The sequence below is a fragment of the Diplotaxodon limnothrissa genome, linkage group LG15 (assembly GCF_057381915.1).
Source record: "Diplotaxodon limnothrissa isolate DT_005_m linkage group LG15, D_limnothrissa_male_GT1.1, whole genome shotgun sequence".
NCBI lineage: Eukaryota > Metazoa > Chordata > Actinopteri > Cichliformes > Cichlidae > Diplotaxodon > Diplotaxodon limnothrissa.
In genome coordinates, this window is record NC_140610.1 from 30959800 (window position 1) to 30982425 (window position 22626).

The 22626-nt window shown below is 41.0% G+C and overlaps 1 protein-coding gene across 1 annotated transcript; it reads right to left on the reverse strand.

The window, feature by feature from the left end:
* Positions 1-18999: 18999 nt before the first annotated feature.
* On the reverse strand, positions 19000-21414 carry LOC146617744 (uncharacterized). The gene is made up of 3 exons (XM_085372996.1): positions 20979-21414; positions 19635-19649; positions 19000-19385 (listed from the first exon to the last, which is right to left on the reverse strand). Exons 1-3 carry the CDS (start codon positions 21400-21402, stop codon positions 19000-19002), a joined length of 825 nt encoding a protein of 274 aa, XP_085229122.1. The 5' UTR covers positions 21403-21414.
* Between the last annotated feature and the right edge of the window lie 1212 nt (positions 21415-22626).

A 22626-nucleotide genomic window follows, 5' to 3' on the forward strand; every position in this document is an offset into this window, starting at 1 on the left:
CTCTTTGTCAGTGTTGCGTCCTCCATCATAGCTGTGTGATTTTTCCCTGTGGCTCCTTGTGCTTTAGTTTTTCCCAGTTTAGTTTATTTTGTATTGTTTTTCGTGTCCCACTCCACGCCAGCAATAAAGCTGTGTTTTTTGAGTTTACCTTTTGTCTCTGTGAGTTTGCGTTTGGGTCCTACTTTTGCCTGCACACAGCCGTACTGTGACAATGGCCATACCCTTCTTTGTTTTCTTCCTCTTCATATTTAGGCTGATATTGAATACATTCAGAAATTGAAAACAATTACAATTTGGAGAACAGGAAGAATATTACTGTTGTTCCACAGAACTCAAATGGCAGTCTGAAAGTCATTTCATGCAAGATCAGGGACAAGTCCTTAGAAATATCCAGCAACAACAAACTTGTACCTAGTAATATTTCTACTAAAACTAAAAAACTACTTACTATTACCAGTGCTCCTCTGTGTCAGTTAACAATCCTACTTGAATGGTAAATGACTTTTTTTTTTTTTTTTGTCTTATTGACTAGTCAGTCTACATTTGGCCCAGTCACACAGACCTAGTAACCATTTGGCTGTAACCTGGCAACCACTAGTTACTAGTGGAAAATGAGTACTCCCCAACTGGTTGCCACTGGTTGCTGAACGTTGCTGACAGTCACTGTGAATTCAATTGCTAAACCCAACAGCAAGTTGCCAGGGGAAAATTAGTTAGTAGGCTGTAAAAATGCTTTTTGATTTTTGTAAAACAGGGCATTTTAACATGAGTCACTTAAAAAGCCAGCCTCAAGTGGTCAATAGAACTGCACTTTTTGCCACTTCTGCATTGACTTTATTTTCTTGTAAATTTCCGGGCTGTTCTCATTACGAAGGCATAGAAAATGCTATTTTCACGACTGCTTCTACTTTTAAGTGCCAAAACACCAACCAGTAACTGAGAGTGAATGTAAAAAGCAAGAACAAAAAAACTGAACTAAATGCATAATAACAAAAAATGTTTTAAAGGGTCATAAACTGAGGTCTTCTGACTAATAAACCTGCAATTAGCTCACGCTAGCATCACTCCTTCAACCCTTTAGTGCAGACTTTGAAGATCTCTGTGGTAAAATTAGTGTTTCTCTATGGAAAATATTGGTCCAATTTAAAGGCAACACACAGAAGACATCTTTTGGGTAACGGTAAGATCTGGCAAAACAACACTGACGTCAACATATTTAAAACCCTGGGTTATGGTGGCAGAACATGGTTTTAGTGGAGGTATGAGGACAGGGATATTCAAAGTTTTGTTTGAAAGAGGGAAAAATTTGTTTCTGTGCACTCTTCAGGGCAGTGAGAATGCATCATTGTACATCTAGTTAGTTCCAAACCCCAAACATCTTCAGTTCAGCTGCTGTTGCATCACTACGCACCATCTGCTGCATTTTAAATGATGCTCTCAAGGCTTTTTGCATCGGCTGTGTTCTTTTTCAGAGAAGCTGTGTCACACAGCCTCCAGCTAAATAAGATAAGGCTGAAGCAGAAGCCTGTGAGTATCTCAGCAGCCTTATCAGTGCTATAACACAGGGAGCAGTGGCACCCTCAGAAATTAATCATAGTTGCTCGGATGATGAATTTTAATCGAGGGTGATAGCAAGATTAAGACCAGGTTATATTTCAGTTTGCTTCATGGATTAATGCTCCTAAAGGGACAGAGTGTAACTTTGTGTGGTTTTGTGGTAGTATGTGCCGTTTGGCTGTGTCTCCTTTGTCTCACTGGACCAAATATTGTCTCACTTTTTGGTGTTCATTGTCAGTTTTTACAGGGGATTTTTGTTGTTTGTGTTGCCATTTTTTTTTTTCATAAATTTGTGGTTTATAATGTCAGTTCAGCTAGACAACTTGGAATCGACATAATCTTGAGAAACACCTCCATGCAGAAACTGTCTTATGTGGGAAACAGGGTAACGTATGATGCTGCACAGAGACTATACTGTGTTTGAAGTCAGAGCATCTGTTGACTTTCATTTAAAACCCCTCTTTCTTTGTTGTACAATTCCTTTGTGGATTTCATTTAGGATTCTTTGAGCCTATTCACAAATCACAACTGCAACATCATATTCAACATCATGCCGTCATACTCAATCACATTTGTCATTTGGTTGTAGCCCCTAGATGTTTTAATTTTGTTCCCATGTGTAACGTTCCGTTTCCTCTGTCAGTTCATGAGCCAACCAACAACGCTCACACATCCGCATAATGTTTTTCAGCATACAGCTTAAAATATTGTACACATCATTTGTTCTGCCATGCCCATATGCCAACGGTTTCCATTTTTGTAGCTTTTAAATAAAATGAACAGCTGCCCACACCTCTTTCCAGAAGAGAGCTGTCATGGATACCCCAGTGATATTGAGATAGAAGAAGAATGAGCATACTCCTCGAACGCTCTTTGCTGTGGCTGTCTCCTTTGTTGCCATTATATCTGTTCAGCAACTGCAATTAAATGAGATGATAACTGCCTACTCAGCCTGCTAGTTAGAGGAGGAGACCGCCTACATATGACACCAGCAGATAGCAGCCATTCACTGGACTGATAACGTCCTAAACTGTTGGAATATTGTATTCAATCATCAACAAATCCTCTGTTTATGCTTACTTGAAATATGAACATGTTTTGTTTACATTTGGGAAAGGAATTAGGCCTTGTATGCGTGTGAAGCACTAACCACTGTAAAAAAAAAAACCTTTTATTAGAAAAAAAAAAGAAAAAATCAATTACAATAAAACCTTCAACTTAAAGTTAAAGCTCAGCAAACCAACACTCCAATTACCTTGTAGCAGAAGTGGGAAATTGTTAATACGTTTACTGCAACATCAAAGACATTTTTCTTCTCTTGTGAACCTGCTCTTTGGTGGATTTAGTGCATTAGTTCTGAGCCCACTGTGTAGTCTTTATCTCAGACATTAATTTCATGTCTGCTCACCACAGCTAGTCCAAAGACAGAGAGTAATAGCAGTCTGATAATGTCACACATTGATCTTACCTATCTTCTTGGTAATAGCAGGAGCTGCTTTTATGGTCTGCAGAAATTTGTGTATTGTCAGTTTTATATATATATATATATATATATATATATATATATATATATATATATATATATATATATATATATATATATATATATATATATATATATATATATATATATATATATATATATATATATAGAATAAAAATCAGTATGTCCTATTTCACCACAATAACAACAGGGAATATTGTGTCAGTCATCAAATGTGAACATAACATACACCAAATCTTAGTGGTCCTTCTAGGGTTAGGGTTGGTGTTCAAATGCTAAGCAGTTAAAAGATGTCAGTTTAGTTGTTCTAGATGATTTCCTGGAAAATAAAGTCTAAGTTACGTCTCTGTAGATGCTGGGCCAAATTACCTAATGGGCATTCTACCCATTCTACAGTGAATATTTAAGAATTAAAGGTGCCATAATTAAACCTGGTGAGTCACATGAAAAAATTGATTCTCAAAGTGATCACATGAAGATAACTCATATATTTAGAGACTACAACTCCCATATATGACAGGTATCCACATGTATTTATTTAGTTTAGATGAGCAAATGCGGTTGTCTTGGTGGTCTTCTGTCAAAGGATATTTGCTGTTGTGTGACAAACTAATAAAAATATAAAAAGCATACAGTACTTAATTGAGATGTAACATTTTAACAACAAAAGTCTAGATAACCCCTCCCCTCTCCCAAAATGGTTTGTTCCAGCTCGGCTCTCCCCTGCTCTGGCTCTAGCGCCGTTGCTGCCAGAGTTATAGTGGCTGAGACGCAGCTGAGCGGAGGCGTAAGTGCCTGGCTTAAAACAGGACATATTAGCTGCATTTAACCTTCAGTTACTCTTTATATAGTTAGGTAGGCGTCAGGCCATGTTTCTTTTTAGCTGAAAAACATTACACCCAGGTAACCTGCTGTGTTGAAAACGTGTTTCCCGACTATGTTTGCTACTAGTGATGTGCGATACCACTGATTTCCTTTCCGATCCGATACCAAGTAATTTTCAGGGTGGTATCGGATCAGTATCGATACTGATCCGATACCGATACTTTATACAAAAAAACACATTTTATTTATTGTATCTCAAATTATAGCGTCATAATGATTACAGGACATCAGATTACTTGTTCTTATCACTTAATAATGCAGAGTTCATCATATAGAAATGAAACAACTGAAGTTGTGCGCCATTGGAACATGTTGCCTGTCTGCAGCACTAAAGGACTCCATGAGAGAGGTCTGTCTCGCCCTAGCAGCACCAGTCCCTCTCCTCCTCTTCAGTTCGTCTCAACATACGCGCCTCATATTCTGTGATGTGATTTACTCTGAGGTGTTTGACAAGGTTAGTGATGTTGCCACAACCATACATGCCAACCCTCCCGATTTTTCCGGGAGAATTCCAGAGCCACCATTCTCCCGAATTTCCACCTGGACAACAAAATTGAAAAACCATATTGCAGAATTCATAGCACGGCCGAGCCAATTCCATTTTTCAAACATTGGCGGCAGCTACTTAGTTTTAATATTACTCTTATTTCTCTTTCTGGGTCGCAAAAAACCCCCAACTTTTAACATGCTTTCAGGTGAGAATGTAGCTGTGTAAACTTCAAATATCTGAGCCGATCGACACATCGTTTTCAAACCCCTGCGACCTTTCGCTACTCGGGTTAAACATGATATATAAGTCACTTAGATAACTTAAAAATGTTATTGTTTGGCTTTTTCAGTGTTTTATTGGTTCGCGAGTAAATCGGTTTGGCTGAGATTAAAGTTATTAGATTAGATTAAATTAAATTTAACTTTATTAATCCCTCGGGTGGGTTCCTCCGGGGTTTTCACACAGCTGAATAAACATCAAACAGAAAACTAATTAAAGAAAGTGTGAGACAGTCGAGAGTTTACGCCAGCGCCCGGTTATATTTTAGATCAGCGGTCCCCAATCCCCGGGCCTCGGACCGGTACCGGTCCGTGAGTCGCTTGGTACCGGGCCGCGAGAGTTGAGGCTCAGGTGTCAAATGTATAGTTTTAAGGGTTTTTATCGGTTTTCAGCGTTATTTTGTTATCGTTTTTATCGTTTACTCGGTTTTCCTGGGTCTTTTCACGTGTGTTATGAATAAATCTTCTTTTTTTCGGTACCGGTACTAGTTTTATTTTGTTGTATTTATCCGCGACACCTTAAAGGCTGGTCCATGAAAATATTGTCGGGCATAACCCGGTCCGTGGCGCAAAAAAGGTTGGGGACTGCTGTTTTAGATAGCAAGGAGCAGACGGCTGAGTTTCACTCCACCAAGGGAACTCATGACGTACTACCCGGCTTTCTTTAGACGCAAAGGGCGGGTCCTCAGGTGGAAGCAGCCTCTGAATTTGGACACCCCCGCTGTTTCCGGACAGGCTAATAATAACGGTGACATTTAACGTATTTTATCCAATAAATAAACACTGTAAAATGTATTTATCACCCCCCCTCCCCAACAGCCCTTTTGAATGTCTCCCTAATTCTGAGGTCTCAAGGTTGGGAAAGTATAGCCACAACACCTCACTCTTGGAGCACTTTTTTGCCACATGTATCGCAAACCATGTCTCAGCTGTTTGTGGAGGTAAAATACGTCCGCACAATTACGCTCAGCCATTGTTGTGAGACATTTATACAGCCGTATTTCGCACATGACTATGAAAGGCGGAAGAGGAAGTAGTTCCTTTGAATGTAGACAATCCGAATGTTATAGTTTCTTTCGATATTTTAATAATGTGAGAATCGATTCTAGAACATAAATGACTGGTATCGGAGGAATCGATATTTCAGGATCGATCCGCACATCACTATTTGCTACCCTACAATCTGTCCTACTCTGTAGTAAAATCAGCGATATTTGACCGTCCTGTTGCTCCCATTGAAATGTATACAGCCTATTTAAAATCTAAAACTTACCATTATCCGTAGCCTGCTGCTGTTACCACTGTCCTGTTTGAAATGTAATGAGAGAAACTGGTTATTTTGTCGTATGTGCATGTGCCAATATTGAACCCAAGGTACTAACTAGCTAACTGACTGGATGCCCGTTAACCTTATAACTCCTGTGTGTGTGTGTGTGTGTGTGTGTGTGTGTGTGTGTGTGTGTGTGCGCGCGCAGAGAGACAGCCAGGTTTGTATTGGATATGAGGAAGTTTTTCAAAAAAAGGAGCCACATTCAGGTAAAAGTGTAAGATCAAATGATCCATCAATAAAGGATAATGTTGGATCAGTGTTTCAATATTTATATCCTTTATTAGATGTACATGTGGTTTGGTTATTTGCCTTTTGGTTGAAAGTACTGAGAGAGGACTTTTTTTTTATTAGCGATCTTAATAGTATTTATTTTTTAATCTAATTGAATACAATCTATTTGTGTATGATTGTCAGTCCAAAGAGGGAGAGAGGAAAGAGGAGAACATGAGGAGAAAGTACAAGTTTAGGAAGAACCAAGTAAGAAAACAGACAGGGAGTACTAACAGGCAAAACAGAAACTTGTCATATGCTGTGGGAGTGTCTGGTCGGGCATGGTCCAGGTTCCTGTCATCCGTCCTTTGGGGTGGAGTTGGCCAGCTCATCACCTGTTTTCAATCTCCGGGGCTCCACCTAGAGGGTTTTTAAGCCAGCACTGCCTGCCACTTCTCGCCTGTTCTGTGCTCAGACTCTGTATACCTGGATCATGGTTTAATGTGTTTTCTGTCTCCTGCATTCTTCAGATTCATCACCCGTCGCACTCACCAGTAGTGCTGGTTCCGTCTCCATCCTGTTTTTCCGTCTGCTCGGAACCCAAGGACCACATACACAACTTCTTCTCAGCCTGCCCTTCAGTCCATACTCTCCACCTCCTTGGACTCTGGACCGGACTCTCCCCACTCTCGATCCTCTCTGGAATGCTCCCATGGCAGCCTTTTTCCCCGCTTAATAACCAGGGTCTCCAAGTAAGCCCAAGACTATCCACTGGCACTCCATACCTCTGTCCCTTACTCGTTTGTCACTCAGTAACACCTTTCTCCTGTGTTTACAGAAAGTTCCCGTTCGAGTTCTCCCTGTGCTCTACGCCTGTTTCCCCGCCCACGGATTTCCCTTAGTTTCTGCGAATGGTTTCTGTTAAACCCAGTTCTGTTCACGTTTTTGTTCCTTCTAATAAATTATACATAGTTCGAGCAATTGAGTCTGCTTTTGAGTCCACCGCATCCTTGTTTGTGACAAAACTGTTAAACTGGCAAAGAAAAAAACAACAACTAATTTTACTCGTACAATCTGGAAGTTGTGTTCTCCCTATATTAAAGCTGCTATACAGAATCTGCAAAACAAACTGGGTTGTCAGCCCTGGCACTGCATTACTATATTGAGCTTCAGTCAGAGGAAGTCACGGTTGCCAAAAACTTTTTGAAGCTCAAGAGTGAGGCTGGTGCCATTCCAGATATGTTAACATTGTACAATCTTCTGGATAATCAGATCTTCCCCACACTGAAAACTGTTATTCAGGTTGCCCTAACAAACCCAGTTAGCAGCTGGAGCTGTGAAAGGTCTTTTAGTGTCTTGAGTCAGCTCCATACCTGGCTGAGAAGGACCATGGGTCAAAGCAGACTCCAGCACCTGGCTGTGATGTCAGTTGAGAAAGAGATGCTTGAGAGACTTGACCACCAAAATGTGATAGACAGATTTACCAACCTCAAGTTGAGGCGACATAGGTTAAAAGAAAAGAAAAAATCTGCAGAGCCATAGTAGTATCTGCAGTAAAGATCTTTTCATACATTGTATCAAATTCAAATACACAGTGGGCCAAAATTCAAAACTGGAACAAAGTCATGGGCTAACGTTAATATTTATTGAAATATATTTATTCCTCCAGATATAAGAATGAATCTTTTCTTATGGACTCAAACATGTTTTGCTGAAAAACTGAATATGGAACAAGCAAAGCTTAATACTAAACAATATATATATATTAGCTGTATAATACCAGTAGGCCAGCTCTAATAGTAATTTGGTATGGCTTCGCGGGCCAAATGTAATTATGCTGCGGGCCAAATTTGGCCCGTGGGCCAGAGTTTGACACCTATGGTATACATTGTACTATAGGCCAAGGTGTCTCCATTTTTCTAATTTTTTAATAATATTTTGTACATTTCAAGGACTTCTATTTTTGGAGTGTATTTTTATGTATCTGTATTATATTATACATACACATTAAAAGTGAATCTCTGTCCAAAAAATGCACTCAGTTTACTTTTTACTCACTGTGAGCATCATTCATTATTCTCCCGCAGTAATTAAGGTTAGGATATGTTTTGGGGTTTTTTTAAATTCCAATCCATTCTTCTTTGGCAGCATTTAAATAACCATTATCAGATTTGATGGTTTTGTTACAGACTTTTCAAAAAAGTGTTTTGCTTTTCTTTCACAAATATGGGGATTGAATTGTGTTAAAATGTACAAAACTATCATGTCATGTTTTGTGATGAGGACCCAGGCACAGAGAGACTTGGTGAATTTAAGAATCTTATAATTTAATAAAGAAATTTGAAGACTTTCCCAGAGAGGAAATTATGATGACTGATAATGGAGATGAAGACAACAGACGATGAGGACAGGGAGGAACAGGGGTTTAAATGCACCAAGGAGACAATCAGAGGGAACTCGGGACAACTGGAGACATTTAAGGATGCAGGGACTGACGGAGACAGGGAAGACGTCTCATCGTGGCGAGTAAAGTTTACCTTGTCTGGATGGGCAGCTCTCTGGGTGCTCAGCACCCCTAAAGCTCTGATCCTAGAATTGCCCCTGGTGTCAAATGAATCCTATAGTCATTCCTAGATAAGTGTGTGCAACAGATGGCAACTAGCAGTTTCACCAAAGCCGTAGTCAAAGGTTTCTAAATTAAAACCAGTAATCGAAAATATCTGAGGCAATCCATAATAATGTGACACCACTATTTTTAGGCAGCTGAGCTAATGACAGCTACGAGGGCTGCAGGACCACTGGCTGAATCAGACTTTAGAGTGTTTATCCAGAAGCTAATGAGAGTTCATGTTTTCATCACTGACTGCACTGTGCGTAGTGCAGAGTATAGATAGAAATGCATAAATTAAGCTAAATGCCCGTGTTTGTGTTAGAGACCACATCATTATTTGTTGAGTGTTCACTCTTCATTAGAGAAAAGTGGAGGAGAGCTGTCCTGTGCACACTGGGAAATCAGAGCAGGTCTTACTGGTTCAAAGAGCCCAAGAATGAAAGTAATGAAACAAAGAGACACACTCACATACCCACACGCATCTGTTGCCTCCCTAAGACGATGACCAGAGGGGCAACTGGTTTCCTGTTTAACAACGTGTGGTGCTGTGATAAAGAATTTAAAAACGGACACACGTTGAGCTGATGTCAGTTTAACAACAGGAAGCTATTTTCAACTCTCTACACTCTCCCCCACTTAAAAGAATGTCTCCTGACATTTGTTTCTTCATGTGTGGACCCATCAATGTATGAGTGTGGAGCCATTGTGGTAGTACGGCTGGGAATAGATGGGGTGAAAGAATGATGGGATGCCTTGTGTCAACATCCAGGGTTGGCTAGCTGAAAGGGTGTTCATATCTGCCCTCCAGTGGCAGTATGATGGCTGACCCAGTGCGTTGTACGTGAGTCTTTCCGCTGGTCTTCCCCTCCTCTGTGACCTGCTTAAATAGTCATTTTCTCTAGTTTCTCCATCCATTTCCTCCATTTCTTTTCTGCTAACTCCTCAGCCTCCACAACATCTTGCTCTCCCCCATATTCTGGCCTGTCAAGAGCACAGAACTCTCTTGCTGTTGCACATAGCTTGGGCTGACTTTGAGAATCCTGCTTTGGAATGACAGTTTCCTGTTGCTGAGGGTGCTCCTGTTGAATAGCAGGTCGTTGTTGTTGTTGAGGGTTCACAAGCCTGTAGCATGGAATCCTGCTCCGGAGGTCATGGCTCTGGCTATACCTTATAGACTGATCCATCTCCACCAGGCGATGTACTATCTTCTCCCAATAGGCGTGCAATTTTCCTGGCCCCCCTCTCTCTGACAAATTTTTCATCAGTACTCTGTCACCTGGCTGGAGAGTGATACCTCTTACATGTCTGTCGTACTGCTTTTTGCTTTTGGCTGAGGACTGTTGGCTGTTATTTGCAGCTATTTGGTAAGCGACTCACATCCTCTCGGCCCACTTTTGGACAAACATTTGTTGGTTATGTGCCTCAGTGTCTTTCCCTTGATGAAAAAGTAGGTCAACTGGCAGCGGTGGAGTCCTACCATAAAAGAGAAAAAATGGAGAGTATCCTGTTGCTTCATGTCTTGTGGAATTGTATGCGTGCACGATCTGAGGCAGATGATCTTTCCATTCCTCCACATCTTGCTGCATGTACGGCCAATAGAACCGTTCTCGGGCAAGATGGATCACCCTTTCAGAACCTACATGCCCCATGTCGTCATGTAAGCTTTTCAGTACCACTGATTTGAGCTGTTCAGGGAGGACCAGTTGTGAGTTTTGGTTTGTTTTTCGGTAGAGTAGTCCATTTTCTACTTCTAACTAGTTCCACTCAGAGCAGTCTCCCTGTCTGTTTAGACATTGTTTTTTTCTCTTTTTCATTTGGAGTCCAAGCTCTCGGTTTTAAAAAAATAACTTCTTTAATAGCTGGATCTGCTTGTTGTGCAGCTCTAATATCTCTAGGAATGATGCCTGAAACACTATTGTGTGGTAAGCTCACGGAAGTCAACACACAGGCCAAGACTGTTGTCTTTTTTTTCACACACAGAGCAGAAACAGACTTCCTAATCCACCCCATGCTAGGAGATTTTGAATATACTCCTTCACCTCCTTAAACAGTGGCTGTGGAATGGAATTGTAGCTTTTTTGAACTAGAGTGTCATATTGATTTTGAGCTGTAGACCAGGGACACACCCAATGTCTCCTTCATCATGAGCAAACACGTCTGATTCCTCGTAAAGCATTTGCCGTACCGTGCTCTGGTCAGGCTCAGGCAGGTGATCTAAATCAACATTTGGATGCCATCTTTCTTCCACACTGCCAGCCCTGCCATTTTCCTTCCCATTACTTTGTTCCTCACTGGTTGGACTTGCTTGGGTAGCACACAGAAGGGTGTCATTGTGTGGTTCTCCAGGCCCCTGCATAGTTGGATGGATGTTTACAGGCGTACTTTCAACAATTTCTTCAATGAATCCTAAGACTGCTTTTGGAGGTAAAAAAAAAAAAAAACATCATGCCTTGTTGAATTCGGGATTGGTATTCTCACTATTTTTGAGGCGCAAGCCGGCACATCAACAAGCACAGGAGATAACTGCAACCCATCCGGCAAGCGACTGTCCACATTCGGCTCAAACAACAGAAAAAGCTCTCATGCGGCATTTCACCTGACAGATCTGACTCCGCAGATGGTGAGTCCCTTCTTTCCAACTCGTAATACTGGACATTATGACTCTTCCAGGGGGTGCTTTGTGTGAACCACCGAAACAAGACTTTCAGCATTACTCAGAGACTCACTAAGTTGGCGTCGTCTCTTTGATCACCATCCCCTGCAATCATTTCATGTATCACATTGAAGCCTAATAGCGGGCTGCTCAACCCTCCTCGACTTACTAGCATGGGAACATGAATAGAAACTGAGCCATGTCTGCTACTTGTGATCTCAAGAAAAACTTCTATCCACCCTTCAAACGGTACATCTGTCCCATTAGCTCCAGTGACTTTGAGTGGGTGGTCTGAGAAGAGGCTTTCCAGTGGCCTAATTGTCACATTTGGCAAGGCTTTTTGCACCCAAGATTTTTCCACAATACTTACCTGGGCCCCACTATCCAACAACATTTGAAGTTTGACCCCATCTACACTCAACAAAAATATAAACGCAACACCTTTGTTACTGCTCCCATTCCCCATGGGATGGACGTAGAGACCTAAAATTCATTCCAGATACACAATATAACCATCCCTCCCAAACAGTGGTCACAAATCAGTCCAAATGTGTGGTAGTGGGCACATCTGCTATATTGAGATAATCCATCCCACCTCACAGGTGTGCCACATCAGGATGCTGATCTGACATCATGAGTAGTGCACAGGTGTACCTCAGACTGCCCACAACAAAAGGCCACCCTGGAATGTGCAGTTTTGTGCACTATTGGGGGTCTGGGGACCCAGAACCGGTCAGTATCTGGTGTGACCACCATTTGCCTCATGCAGTGCAACACATCGTCGCATGGAGTCTATCAGATTGTCAGTTGTGGCCTGTGGAATGTTGGTCCACTCCACTTCAATGGCTGTGCGAGGTTGTTGGATATTCGTGGGAACTGGTACACGCTGTCGTATACGCCGGTCAAGCACATCCCGAACATGCTCAATGGGTGACATGTCCGGTGAGTATGCTGGCCATGCAAGAACTGGGACATTCTCAGCTGCCATCTGCCCTGAACAATGTGAACCATGATTCATCCGTGAAGCGCACACCTCTCCAACGTGCCAGACACCATCGAATGTGAGCATTTGCCCACACAAGTCTGTTACGGCGACGAGCTGGAGTCAGGTCAAGACCCCGATGAGGACGACGGGCATGCAGTTGAGCGTCCCTGAGACGGTTTCTGACAGTTTGTGCAGAAATTGTTTGGTTGTGCAAACCAATTGTTCCAGCAGCTGTCTGGGTGGCTGGTCTCAGACGATCTTGGAGGTGAACCTGCTGGATGTGGAGGTCCTGGGCTGGTGTGGTTACACGAGGTCTGCGGTTGTGAGGCTGACTGTTTTACATGTGGCAAAGGGTTGTAAGTGTTTTCTGTTGCCACATTCACTAACGGTGTGAGGGCTTTCTCCAAACTTTTGGCCAAAGATGACACTATACTCTTGTATAGCATTGCGATTGGCCTGCACCTCTGCATGCACCTGAATGGCATTCTGTTTGTCACTGTCCAGCTGTGATCACCTCGAGTATAAAGTCGTCAGTCACATTCATGTCTGAAATATGTGGTTGAAGATCTCGTCTAATGTATGAGCATTTTTCATTCATCCCCTGGTAAAGTGAATGAAGAAACACTCCCTGCACGAGTTTGCTGTCATATTGAAAGTCTGTGTCTTGTTTAGAAGCAAACATTATACACTGCTTGACCCCCATTAGTCAATACATAAACTGTTGTGGGCTTTCTTTGTCATGTTGCTTTGTGTTACTTAGTTCCTGGAACAGTTCAGTACTGCTCTTATCCCTAAAGTGTGCTTTAAGGAAGCTTTTTAACTCAGCCAGGGTCAATGTGTCTTTGGTCATGAGCATGTCCTTAAAGGTACCAGGCTTAATTATCTTGAGCACCGTTCTTAAGACCTCAGCTTCTGAGAACTCTTCACCCAGACCTTCATCAACATGTTTACATAGACAGTTAAAACTCAAAACAGAGGCTGAGGCTGAGATTTGACCACCATGTATCTTAAATTCTCTATGTGGTAACAATGCGGTAACATCTGTCAGCTTTACTAAACCAGTTACAGGATCAGCAATCACTGATCTTGGGACCATTGTTCCCTCTAATTTTTCATGTGTCTGAGCGAACACACAAACTCCCTGAGCAGTCGCTTGGACCACTGTGAGCAACAGTATAGGTGTACACTGTGCTCACGCCAGCATCGAATCCATCCAAGTTAGATGGTTTATTAAAATAATCAAATTACAGCATTTACATTTATGTTAGACTATGTTTAATTAACTGCTTTAGCCCACTTACAATGAAAATTAAAAAAAAAAAATCTTGTTCATGACCTGTGTAGTATGTTAAAACTACTGGAAGTACAAAATAACTTGAACTCCAATTTTGAAAACACAACTTTCTTTTCTTTCTTTATTTCTTTTTTTTCTTTTTTTTAATAAAGTCCTGACTTGTATTATGAGTCTGTGGTCTGGGAGAGAGTCCTGTAACTCTCTGTCTGCAAAATACAGTATATAAGGGCAGGGATGTTTACCTAAAAATTCAGCCAAGGCGGTTTTTTAAATAAACATTTCAAACTATTTACAGCGCAATCAGGTGTTCTGCATCAAATTTGATGCCACACAAATTATTTGTGCCACTCCAAAACATTATTTCTGTTCACTACGAGATAAAGGAGAACAACAACCTGATACCTACAGGCCTGACAACAGGAGATGTATCACTCCTGTACCATCTGTAACATTCAGTAGTCGCCTCATTGTTCTGACACACACAACAAAACTATTGGCTACACTACACACTAACTACACAAGATTTGCGCTAAACTTTGAAAATCTCTCACATCTCAAAACACCACCATCACTCCTAAAACTTCCCCCTTCCTAAACAACTAAATGCCATGTTGCCATATCATTTTTTTGATTGGTCGACATGGTACATTTTTTGACCAATAGGAAAGGGTGGGGGTTTTTTGGTGTTGTTTTTGCTCACAGGTGGAGAGTGCTTTTGAGCGTTTTCCTTATAAAACGCCATTTTTACCGTTTCTCCCCCCAGTAAATATAAACATGGTTGTACACGTTGTCATTAACGTGGCTTCACTCCACTCCTGTCAACAACGTTGATTAGCTGCATATATACGAATGTGAATCGCATTATTGGCTGGGCTATGGGATAAGGTGGCATCGTTCTAATCCCATATGGGAGCAGCCAGTCACTTACTGACTAACACTGCAAAACAGAATTGTTAAAGTATTAATTTTAATTTCAGTTCAGGCTAGATTTTTTTTTTTTGTGCGCAACGCAGATTTTCTGTGCGCAGAGACCGTGCCAGCAGTGCGCAATTGCACACGCGCGCAGCTTAGAGGGAACATTGGTTGGGACTTATTCATTACTGATGCTACTACTGCTGGTTCAGTCTCTGATACAGAAACAGCATCCCCTTCATCAGATGCTTGACCAAGTTCACCAGTTACCTGGGGTGTTTGCAGGTCATCAATGAGGTCACGAAATGCAAGCAGGCAAAACATGCCCTGATCTTCGAGGCTCTTCAGTCGTTTACTTCGCAGAAAGTCAACGATAAAGTCAAAGAGCTCCACCTCAGTCGCATCCTCACCGGGACATCTTCCACCTCTTCTTCTTGACACAAAACTGCAAGTTTTTGTAGCAGGTCCCTGTTAGCGACTCTGGTCAGCTGATGAAGCTGGTTCAGGATCTCCCACTGTAGGTCATGCAGAGTGGCCATGTCTGGATACCTGATGTCAATTGTTACTAATGCTGTTCATCAGAGGGATATGGATCCCGCAATTCTTGGCTGATTAGCACCTGACCGCCATGGCGCTAATCCCGGACTAGCCCCCAGAATTGTTGCCTCCCTAAGACAATGGTGCTGTGATAAAGAATAGAAAAAGGGGCACACGTTGACCTGATGTCAGTTTCACAACAGGAAGCCATTTTCAACTCTCTACTAATCCACACTGTACATGTTTAATAAACAGTGGATCATTGTCTTGGGCCAATTTTTGGATTTACAAGTTACAAGTAAACATGTAACAAGTAAAGTTTACAAGAAAGTGAAATTATATAGCAAGTCTTTTTTTTAATAATACAAAATTGATATAACATGCTACCCCATAATAACAAACTGAGAAAAGTTTGCTTGAAATTCTTGAAAATTTATAGAAGCTATAACATGTATGTAGATATTCATAGCCTTTGCTAAAGTTTGCTAAAGCACCTTTGCCAGCAATTCTCTATGAGTATGATGCTACAAGCTTGACACCTGAGCCTATGTGCAAGCAGAGCTCAAATGAAGAGCTCCAAGTTAACAGCAGTTCATTTATTTACAGAGACTCTTAATAACAGTATAGAAAGATCAAAACAGTGGTACAGTCCAGTCTCTGTGAGGACTTCTTCGAAATCCAAACAGAATCCAAATCTGTCCCAAATCCACACTAGAGCCAGCTCACAACACTGTGTCTGGAAATCTCCAAGTAACCCTGGGCACAAAGACAGGCAGGTGAGAATCTCTATTTTGCAGGCAAGAAAACACAAAGACAAAGGTTAGGAGCCAGGCTGCACTAAATGTTTCTCTAGAAACAGTGCAGCAAAGGCTGACTCACTATTCCTTTTGTATGAAGCAGCCCAGACAAGGTCACCAGAAGAAGATGTGCAATCAACGCCAGGTGTGTGAGCCAGAAGGCGGGAGACCAGACCGGTCCCAATAATGCCCATGAACCCCACACACACACACACACACACACACAGGGAAAAGGGAGAGTGGAGACATGACAAAAATAAACAGCAAAATGGCAGTGAGGGCTGAGGGACAATCGGATTTTTGGACAGAACCTCTCAAGCTCAGGTTGGATGAGGAGTAGCAGTGCACAGTCAGTTTTCAGAACTCTCCAGAGAGATTAATTGGGTTAAAGTCTGGGCTCTGGCTGGGTCATTCAGGACATTTACTGAGGGGTCCTGAAGCCAGTCCTTCTTTATGTCGGCTGTGAGCTTAGGGCCATTGTCAATTCAATTTTATTTATACAGTGCAAAATCACAACAACAGTTGCCTCAAGGCATTTTATATTGTAAGGTAGACCTTACAGTAGTTCAGACCGAGATGAACTTTCTCCCCAGCCCTTAACAAGACACTAATCTTTTCCTATTTTTAGGCGAAGTGATGCATTTGACAAAGGTGAATGTGAGAACTGATTCAGTCAAACAAAGGAATGAAAGTCTTCTGAGGAGATATTAAAATTACAAAAATTACAATAAAAATCCATGCAGTGATGGGCTTTTGTGCAGAAAGTGGGAGCAGTGGATTCTTCACTGATGTCTAAAAAGGATGACTGACACCAGTCTGGGATTTTTTTATGATGTCGGCATTATCAGGGTCCTCACTAATGAAAAAATAAATAAATGCTCTATAACCTAGTTGTCAGTGAACTTAGTAATCTTACAGTGACTTTCATATGTTAGTTTTTAGGACAATAAAAGAAGTAAGGATGCAACCATGAGGGGACATGGCAGAGGAAAAATAGAGCATGTGATCTCCCATCTATCTTCATCAGTGAGAGTTAAAAAGATCCACTAGCCAAAGAAAAACACAAAAATACACCACAAGAAAGTTTCAGGAATTTACATTTTACATAACTTTTACATGGATTTTGGCCTCGTAGTTTTTGTGTTGGGTATGGCAGAACGGTGTAAATTCTATAATTAAAGGGTTGGTGGAAACCTAACAATAAACAATTTGACAACTACCTGATGGATGTAAAGAGATTTTAACAACTGCCAACTCTGATTTTAAACTAAAATATTGGTCAAAGCCAGGCTTGGCAAAAGAGATTACTTAATCCAAGCGAAGTGTATGAGTGGTTGACAAGACCGGAACTTAACATTTGCTGTATTTGCTATTATTCTATATAAGGATGTAGCCTAAAATCTCATGGAGCCAAGAGATCCATATTGCCTTTACCAGAGTAGTATGTAGGCTGGAGAATTTCATGATTTTGAGGATGTTTGATGTTTGTAGCCCTCAAAAGTGACAAAAAAAAACAGTAATGGATAAAATGAAAAAAAATTTATATCCACTTACTGTGCAGGTAATTTAAAGACTGCAATGTACGTAGTGAAATAACTGTAACTGTAATGTGAGTCCTGAATTTAGGACTGTATTACATTGTGGCAACACAGAAAAAATAATGTGGTTACTGTAATGTGTTACACTCAGCAGTGCTTCCATTGCACATAAAGCTAAAGTGTATAATATAGCAACAATAATGCAATTAACGCCACACTGCACTGGCGACGTTTCACGTCGCTATTACCTTTCCTGCTTAGGTGAATGTAACAAGGCGGCCATTGACAGTTGCATTTTCAGTGAGGACGACTGACAGGGGATTTCTTTAAATCACCCTGTAATTCTTCAGCTAAGACACCTGAGTTAGAAAACACAGAGAGACTGCAGTCGTTTTTACACGCGTGGGGAGCAGCAAACGCACCCTGCAACTGCGCACTGCTGCCTGCGTACTTTTATTTTTATACATGTCTGTGTGTGTGTGTGTAAAAGTAACAACGTCACTGACTGTGCACAAACCCAAAGCAACGGGTTATTTCCCCTTTCTACATTTGTTCTCAAAAAGAGGAAATGGTTCAGTAGCTGAATAAGTTCATCAAAAGTTATTAGGTGAAAAGTCACATAGACATTTAGATTGCTTAAACAACAGAAAAACACATTTCATGAAGCTGATCAAATTATATAAAAACAAAAATCTCTTGACAGTCCCTGCTGTTGAACAGAGAATGAAATGTACTAGTCATCAGTAAGTAACTACTTGTCTTTCGCATTTTCAGTTATTACATCATTAGCTGCACTTCATCTTCATCTTACAAATAGGAAAAGAAGTCTTCATGATCTTCATCGTTTTCGGTACATCTGTTCAACAAGTATAACACACAGTGAAATGTAGCCTGACACGCTCCTCGACATGTGCAAAACAATTGGGGGGGGGTGTAGAGGAAGAACATTATATATATATATATATATATATATATATATATATATATATATATATATATATATATATATATATATATATAGTATATACATTGGGTGAATGTGCAGTAGTAGCAGCAAAAGCAGGTGAATTCTGTGCATTAATATGAATAGACATCTGACTATTTTACAGGATAGACAATATAAACATATTTAAAATTAAAGGAATTGAAATGTACATTGTGCCTTGGTTTAGTGCAGTGGTGTGCACAGACATTTTGGGGGGCAAGTGCTCCAGGGGGAAAAAAGGGCACTTTTTGCATATGTGGAAAACCTTTTCTTTTTATAATAAAAAAATCGCACAGGTTAAATGCAATTTGACTTTTATTTCAAAACATTCTCTAAAAATCAAAAATCACACCACAAAAAGATAAAATCTGTATCCAACTCTAAACTATATACATACATATTCTCAAGTGTCCATTAAATGGAGTGTACTGCTCTAAAGAAGCATCCTTCTTGGTGCCATGTCTTTGTAGATGTTGATGACCTCGTTGTAATTGATCTCCACATCTTTCTCAATGGCCAACAAGAGGAGATCAGACAACCTTTCTTCTCCACACAAACTTCTTAGTTTATTTTTGATTATTTTTAGCTTTGAAAAGGATCTTTCAACTGTCGCAGTTGTCACTGGTAGTGTTGCATAGATCTGAATCATTTTGACAAAGGCAGGAAAGATCAGCTGGCCATTGTTTTCCCTCAGTATCAGAAATATTTCTCTGAGGTCTTTTGAACTAAAGCTGGAGTGGAAGACCTTTAATTCTGTTTTGAGCTGGTCCTCATCTTCTCCATAGAATTCACAGAGGATGTGGACAGCTTCAATGGCTTCTGGGTTTGGTGGGCCTACCCAGTTAGCATGCACAGTTAAGGGCTGGAGGGACTGAATGATTCTGGCCGTTGGGCTTCCAGTATTGTCCCCTTTGAACCTCCTGTTCAGTTCCCCAGTCATGATGTCCAGAAAGGTGAAATATACACCACTCCTGAAATATGCCTCCACTGACTCAAACTGAGCACCTACTTGAGACACTGTGGTGCTGTGTTGGAAACGCACTGGAACTTTCCGCTTTCTCTCCTGACCAGGCACCACGGTAGGTACTGGAATGTTGAAACTCTCTGCCTTCTCTGATGCACATCTAAATATCTCTCCAAATTTCTCCTCAGACCTCATGGTTTGCAATGTGTGAAGCACACCATCAATTACCTTGTAGGCAGTGGAATGGTCCAACCCTTCTTCCTGCAGAGAATCTGATGCCAAAGCAGTGACTTCGAATACTGGTGTGGTGATTTCCATGCAGAGAATGAACATAAAATTAATGGCATTTCTGTACATCTGAGCATCACCTTGGGCCAGGTTAGGTGGGTCACTGTCACTGATGTCATCAAGGAGCATCAAAATGGCTTTCAAATTTCTCTGAAGTGCCTTCAGTGCTTTTTCCCTGCAAGCCCATCGAGTATCTGACAGCTGCTGGAGCTCCATAACACGTTGTCCAGGAAAGAGAGACTCCTGAAATTTGACCAAGGCAGCATGACGCTTTGGGGAGCCTGAGCAAAAGGCATACAATTTCTCCACCAAGTTGAAAAATGTCACAAAATGCTTGCTGGACTTTGATGCCTCCACTAGTACCAAATTGAGGCAATGGGCTTTGCAGTGCACATAGAGGGCCTTCTCATTGTGTGCACGGATTCTAGCTTGGAGACCTTTATACATGCCACTCATGTTGGCTGCTCCATCATAGCCTTGACCATACATGTTCTTCATCTCTAGGCCATTCTTTTGCAGAAGCAAGAACACTGTATTCTCCAGCTCCTGGCCTGTAGTTGTATCAACATTGCACACTTCGATGTATCTCTCCTTTATTTGCATATGATGAAAATATCGCACAACAAATGACACTTGCTCTTTGTGTGAAACATCAGAGGTTTCATCAAGTAGAATGGAATACATTTCAGCCTCTTTTATTTCACGTTGTATCTCCTTCCTGATGTAAGTTCCTAGTGCTGCAATGATGTCATTTTGACTTCTGTTGGAAAGCAGTGACACCTGGGGCCTTGTCTTGGTGGCTTTAACTGTGGCAATTTTTTCCAAATGCATTTTCAGCACACTATCGTAGCGGGAAAATACATTGACTAATTCACGAAAATTGCCACGGTTATCACTGGACTCACTCCCATCATGACCTCGGAATGCTTGTCCCTGACGTGCAAGATACACTGTTAGGTCAATTAATCTTGTCAGGATTTCTTTGTTTGTCTGCCTCTCTCGCTCTCTAACTTCCACCCCTTTTACGTCTGAAACATCAAATGCAGACTGAAGGGCCTTTTTCTGGAAATTGATCCATCTAACCATGCTTGTCATGTGCATCTCTGCGCTGGAGTGTTGTTTGATTTTTTCAAGAGCAGTACTCCACTTTCTGATGCCATCAGTTGTCCAGGCTGTTCTGCTTTTATATTTTTCATCCGAGAGGAAAAGCCGACAACTAAAACAATGCATTGAATTAGCAGTGGGTGAGTATTCCAGCCACACATTAGCAGAAAACCACTGTTTCTGGAATGATCTCCCCTCAGTTTTGGGGTAAGGTATATCAGGCTGACATGGGCCCACATTGCAGCACATTGAAACGTATCTGTCATTGCGCTTTATTTTAAATGTATGGATGTGTGTTGGATCTGTTGGGTATTGTAAAGCTGCTAACTTTGACATTATGTGATCGATCGGTTCTTCCTCATTGTGGTCTTCAGAGAGCACTACATCAGTGTCTGTATGCCTAACTGAACCTGTTGCTGCATTGGTCGCGGCTTCATCTGTTTCTATATCTCCCTCTTCTGCTATGCTGGTAGATGGCATAGAGCTGCTTCCCTGCTGTGACTGACTACAATGGAGCAATAATAATAATAATAGTATTATTATTTATCATAATAATAAGCTTAAACAGATAGTTTTAATAATAACCCATACTGCAAGTCTTGTAACATAGAAATAACTTTCGTAGGTACAAAATAATAGTTAGCTCAATGCCTGCTGATTAAGTTCATTAAAAACTAAGTGTGAACAGCTTTTAAGATTTTTTAATAGAATTAACTGCAAGGAGCAGGTTACATTAAAACATTAAAATAGAACCTGACTCTGCCCTTGACTCTGACCTTTCATCTTCATTTTCCTTTGCTTTCATCCAGGAGAGCAGAGAACTGCTTCCCTGGGCTGCCTGTTGTAGATCCCTTTCTTTCTCCTTTCTCAGCCTCTCTTTCCTAGGCATTATGCTTGCTGAAATTAGTAAATAAATAGACCAAAATGTATGAGAACGAATAAGACTGACTGTGGTCATTACAAGAACAGGGCAGAATGGTCGTTTTCACAGGCAATTGGGAACTGCCTATTTTTCCTTTAGCAAATTAATGTGTTAATGTTGCCAATATGTTACACCAAAAAAAATTAACATGTCTAACCAGTGCTTCTCAAAACTTTTAACATGCACCACCCCCAACACCGTACCCTTCAAACTACCAATAACAACGTCACTGTTCTGTCACAATCAGGTCACAACACAGTGCGTAAATGTCAGCGAGCATCGCTGAGTCAGTAACAACCAGTTAGGCTAAAGACTGCATCTTTAGACAGTTGGACGGTGTTCTAACTTTCTCACAGGAGACACCTACTAAAGACAGTCAAAAACATTAATTTCAATCTTACCAAAGTAGGACAGTAGTTGACGTTAGTTATGGAAAGGCTAATCCACAAAAACGGAGAAACGTCCATAATTCTATTATTCATAATCATGTCAAGGTTTTAGGTTTTTCTGCAGTTCCATCTCTAAAAAGTGTGATGTCTTCCCGTCACTGACTTCAGTTTGAAAACTTTGTATTTATTCACAGATTTCCGTGAGATCATCCTAAAATTTGTAACGAAAAATGGGCTCAAAAGAGCCCTCTGCCTAACGGCATGTAGCCTATAGCATAACGTGATATTTTCAATAGTGTATGCAAAAAGGTTGGAATTGATGGAGAGTGGGGTTGCCTAAATGGTTTAGGTTACATTTTAAATGTGTCGTTTTTTTGTTTATCCATATGGATG